The sequence below is a fragment of the Vombatus ursinus genome, unplaced genomic scaffold (assembly GCF_900497805.2).
Source record: "Vombatus ursinus unplaced genomic scaffold, bare-nosed wombat genome assembly UNPS02014791.1, whole genome shotgun sequence".
In the NCBI taxonomy this organism is placed as follows: domain Eukaryota; kingdom Metazoa; phylum Chordata; class Mammalia; order Diprotodontia; family Vombatidae; genus Vombatus; species Vombatus ursinus.
In genome coordinates, this window is record NW_020954569.1 from 32,550,237 (window position 1) to 32,555,787 (window position 5,551).

Consider the following 5,551-nt stretch of genomic DNA (forward strand, 5'->3'; position numbering starts at 1 on the left):
CACACACACACACACACACACACACACACACACACACACACACACACCACACACATCCCTAGATTCCTTCAAACTAAGCTTAACTGTCACTCCACACAAGAGAACAATCCGACACCCCACAACTGCTAGTGCCTTCCCCCCAAAATTATCTTATATTCACTTGGCTTATGCATATGTGTATTATATGTATATATGTATATATGTGTAAAATACAAGGTCCATGAAGGCATGCACTGTTCCATTTTTGTCTCTATATCTCTACCTCCCAGTATAAAGTTTTGGCACATAACAGATGCTTTATAAAAATATTTGTCGATTGATGCCAGCCTAGTCTTATTTCCTTTTTTTGGTAGATAAAGAAAATGCTTTAGATGTAGTGGACAAAGTGTCTTTTACTATTATTTGGGGAAAAGATGAAGTTATGTACTAAATGATAATTATAATTAAATGGATGTTGAACTGCTTGAATGACAAGACTCAAATAGGAGACATTAATAATTCAATGTCAAGTAAGCAGGTCTCAGTGGAATGTCCCAGGAATCTCTGCTTGACCTGTGCAATTTAATTTTTATAGTGAATTTACAGCTGACAAAAAAACTAATAAGGACAGTGAACACACTACACTGGGTGACAGTCTCCTAAAAAGTTGTTCACAAGATACAAAACTGGCTGAATCTACTGAAATGAAATTCAACAGGAATAAATGTCTTAAACTTGGGTTCAGAAAAAAATCAACTTCACACACATATGATAGGGGGTGGGCATATAATTAGAACAGCAGTTTGTCTGAAAAAGATCTCATGGGTTTGATTGAAATCAAACACAAAATGAGTCAGATTTGTGCTGTGGCAGCCAAAAAGCTAATGTGACTTTGGGCTACACTGAAAAGCACAACTTACAAGAATAAGATGGAAAAGAGTCTCCAGGTGCTGTGTCCTGGTCAGTCCATATCAGGAGCATCCTGTTCATTTTTGAGAACCACACTTGAGAAGGATGCTGAAAAGTCATTGAGGGTTCAGAGGACAGCAACTAGGGTGAAAGGCTTTTGAGTCCTTTCATATAAGGATCAGCTGATGGAACTGGGAAAGGTTAGCTACCTACTTAAGGCCCATAGGGAATAAGATAGCTATATTCAAAAATTTAAAGGGCAGTCCAACTCACTGGGATTGGTGACTGCCTCTCCTGGAGCACTATTTCAGGAAAGCCCCAGTCACAGGCAGTGCTTTGCTCCCTTCCCAATCTTTCCTCACTAACAGCCACCACCCACCCAATAACTTTCCACAACAATGAGCTCCTCTAGGACCCCCCTTCGAGAGTGATGAAGTTTCCTCCTTTACAATGTAAGCTCCTTGAGGGCAATAATGTCTTAGTTTAATATTTGTATACCCAGAGTTTAGCACAATGCTTCTATTGCAAATGGAAGTTGCAAAGAGGAAAATGCCAGGAAAAAGTAACAATTAGAGAGATGAAGTGAAATAGTATAGATTTAAAGATGGAAGGGACCTCAGAGGTCATTTAAGCCAACCTCTTCATTTTAGAGATGAGGATATTGAGGCACAGAGAGGGTAAGACTTGCCTGGAATCACATAGCTAGTTAAATATCAGAAGCAGAATTTCCTAACTCCGCTAGACCAGCCTCTTTGGAAAGGTCTTCAAGCAGAAGCTGGATGACCACTTGTATATCCCTGCAGAGGCAGCTAGGTGGCTCAATGGATAGAATGCTGGGCCTGGAGTCAAGAAGAATTGAATTCAAATCCAGCCTCAGATACCTACTAGCTGTGTGACCCTGGGCAAGTCACTTAACCTCTGTTTGTCTTAATCCACTGGAGATACTCTGATGGGGTATAGGCCCTGGGAAAGCTTCTCCCTCCCCCCCACCCCCCCCAGCCCAACTTTTCCTAGAGTCTTCTCCTTTTCCTCAAGTCTTCTCCTTTTCCTCCTTTTCTCTCAAGGTCAAGTCTCTGGCATTTGTATGCCTGAAATATGGACCCTTCCCAGTTAATTAGCTGGCCTTTTAATGTCTGCACCTGGCCCCACTCTACAATTGTACTACTAGATCCTATCTAGAGTCCAGTCTCCCTTGGCCATGTGGTCCAGGACCCTGGTGTTCCCAGGCCCTCTGTTACCTCAGTCACCCCAGACTACTCGGCCACTCCTAGATCCCTCCCACAGTCTTTCTGTATATAAGACCCATCTTGGCTGCCATTAAATTGCTCAGTTTCAATCTGGCCTGCTTGCATTGGCGATACAAGAGTCTGGCCAATATGGAGGATTCTTGAAATCTCAACCACCCCCAATCAATGTTCTAATAAACCTTGTCTTTGGCTGAAAAAAGGCGTGGATCGAACTCATTTGGGCAGGACCCAAGTGTGGCTATTTCAGGATACCATTACCCCCAAACCTTAACAACTCCAGTATCTATGTGGTTCATGGAACATGACTGAATAACAATATGCCTTTCAAGTATGGGTTGGAACAGAAGACCACTGAGGTTACTTCCAACTGTAAAATTCTGTGATTTTCTGTTTTTAAGTGTAGAAACTAGGTATATCTTTGTAGGAAAGTATAAATTTGTGGAGAGCCATTATCTTAAATAAGTCTCAGGAAACTCTCACCTCACAAGCTCAGGCTAAATACATAAGACACTAACTATCACCAGCAAGGGGTATCTAAAGTGAAGGAGTAACTAGGGCTCAAACATCAACGTCTCAAATACTGAAATTGCAGAACTAAAGTAATGAAGTGCTCACTGGAGAGATTTCCCTTCTCTAAATTGAGAACAGCAATATTAGCCAAACCTATGAGACTATCAATATTATAAGGATTACTTCTTATGACAATACTTAAAGTAGTCTACCAACTACAAATTATGATAACAAATAATCCCTAATAAAAGCCCTAATGTGATTCTATTACCCAACAAGCTCATCTCACTTGAAGTCCAGGAAGCCAACCATGTCTATCAAACCTCTTTGATCATTCTTCTCTGAAAGTAACTCCTCAGACATTTATAAAGAACATAATTTAGCACTTAATTTTATATATTGTCTTTTATTGTTCAACAAAGATTTCACTTTAGTATTTTCTCCCCCAAATGGATCATTAAGGGCACAATTCTTAGTTCTCTCCTAGCCTGTAGGCTATCACAGGTACCTCACAGTACCTCAGTAAAAATTCAGACTGACTGAATGATTGGAAAAGAGTATTCCTCTTGCCTTATTGCAAAACCAGATGGTTAAGAAAGCAATTCAAATAAATAGTTTAAGGAAAGAAGGAAAAGTACCTTAATTATAAAGCTGAAAAATGAAGAGAGCTGAATGTGGAAATTTTTATCCCAGACTGCAGGCTTTATCAGTGTATATGAGGGACTTGAAAAGAGGAAGAAGGACTGAAAATTTCTGAGGAAAAAAAATGCTTGCATACAGAAACAAATATGAGAGTACTGGACTGGGTAAACTTAGCTATGAAATATTACTTCAATTGCAGAATAAATTAATGGTACTGGCATTAGCAGAACATTTTAAAGTTAGTGAAGCCTCTTACATACATCACATCTTTTGATTGTTTTACAGATGAGGTAACTGAGGTTCTATGAGGTTAAGGACATAATTATTAGGCTCATATCTTTCACGTAGGTCTGAGTCCTCTTTCCTCTCTGAGGTAACCTTGTATGTTTTTTATATGTTATTTATTTATTTATGTTATATCCCTATTAGAATGTAAGCTCCTTGAGAGGAGACCTGCCACATATCAAGCACATAAATGTTGCAGATTGATCGATTTTCACTCTATTCCTCTGCCCCTAAATGTGAAGCTAAATGGATTTTGTGTAGGTCTTTAGATGTTACTGGTATAATAACAGCAGGAAGCTAATTCCCACTCTTCTTGGTTGGTAGGAGGAGGGTTAAATTGGAAATATGCAATTATACTTCCTAAGGCACTGGTAATGGAACACAGGTTTAATTTTAGGATGGGGCACTGGAAGGGCTCTCTCTACAGCAGAAATTGGGTATGACACTTTCTCTGCTGGGTATGAAATAAGTAGGTCTGAAGTGAGGCTGAGTGCATGAGGGACCAAGGCTTTCGAACCTGTAGAAGCAGTGTGGAAGAAACTTGTAAACTGGGTTGGGATGTGCTAGGGCAAACAGTGCTAAAAATGGACTTTATTTGCAGCTCTCGAGAAAAGGATGAGCAGAGAATGTGTTTGGCGGCCCAAGGAGGCAGGAAGGAGTAGTGTGGACGGCTTGGGGCAAGGGGAAATCCCTCGCTAGGGGCCCGCTGTCCGACTAGCGAGTAGAGGATGTCGAGTGGGAAGTCCATGTTGCGGGATGAAGCTGCTGTGATTGGCTGGAGGCAGGCGAAGGAGGGACAGGGCAGCGAGAGGGCAAGCAGAGAGGCAAGGTGAGCCGGGCAGGTGGAAGGAAAAGAAGAGTGTAGAGAGTAATCCGACGGCGGGGGCTCGGTGTTGTGCTGTGGGTACTGTCACACACAAACACACAAGGACAGGGACACGGACACCCGTTTCCCTCGCTCTTACCCGGCTGTTGCGGTCCGTCTCCTGCACCTCCTCAGCCCTAGGTCCCCGGCGGATAAGCGCTCTCAGCAGCCCCACGTTGTTGGTGCTGGCGGCACGGAAAAGGGACACCGCCTCCGGGACGGCCCCCTCGTCCGCGTAGTCCTCCACCTCCGAGCAGCCCCAGGACTCGGGCTCGCCCTGCTCCAGCCAGCCGCCGTCCCCATCAGACGGGTAGAAGGAGTCATCCGAGGCAATGCTGCGAGCATCAGGCAGGAGGGAAAAGTCCACATACTCCTCGTAGTCTTCTTCCGCCCCCTCATCCTCCTTCTCTCCGGCTCTCAGGGCCGGGAAGGACTCCTCCTCCGCGACGCAGCCCGGGCTAGCCGGCTGCTCCCCGTTGCCGCGGCCGCTGCCGCCTCCTTCCTGGCAGTCTCCCGACAGCAACCCCATGCTGGCGCCCCGCCCCGCTCAGCCTCGGGCGGAGTGGGCTGGGTGCGAGGGAGCCCGAGAGTCCAGCGGGGGCGGACGGGGGGGTGAGGAGAAGATAGGGGAGAGCAGCCCCTTTCCGGGATGCGGCGAGCTGCGGAGGCTCCTCGCGCGCTCTCCCACCTCTCCTAGCCCCGGGAACTCTCCACGCGAGTCGGGCGCCCCACGCTGCACTGCCCCGGTTTGCGGTCCCCTGAGGCTCAAGGACCAAGGCGGGCGTGTATCTGGGGAAGCGGTTTCTCCCACTTCCACTCACTGCTCTCCCCCACCCCCGAAAAATACATTTTAAAATAGAGCAGATTCTCCCTGCAGCCTCCGCCTTGCCGGAAATCAAAGACTATCTTTTTTCACTTGGCTAAGAAAAGTACGAAGCTGCAAACGCCAAGTCCCAGCCGGGCTCTGGAGGAGCGGCTGGGGGTTTCCAAGAGCAGGCAGAGGCAGGGGGCGGGTGCCGGGGCAGCCCCGCGTACAGCGCAGGCCACGGGAATTCACTCACCAAGATGTGCGTTCTGTGCAGAAGGCTGTCTTAGGCTGTTCTACTGACCCGCC

General features: G+C 45.8%; 1 protein-coding gene across 1 annotated transcript in view; it reads right to left on the reverse strand.

Annotated features, from left to right (window-relative positions):
- Nucleotides 1-4,966, reverse strand: part of ANKRD33B (ankyrin repeat domain 33B) — a 106,006-nt gene extending 101,040 nt beyond the window's left edge. Inside the window, exon 1 of the mRNA XM_027869076.1 lies at nucleotides 4,538-4,966. Within this exon, the coding sequence (XP_027724877.1) occupies nucleotides 4,538-4,966 (429 nt within the window). The remainder of the gene's footprint in view (nucleotides 1-4,537) is intronic.
- Nucleotides 4,967-5,551: the final 585 nt, after the last annotated feature.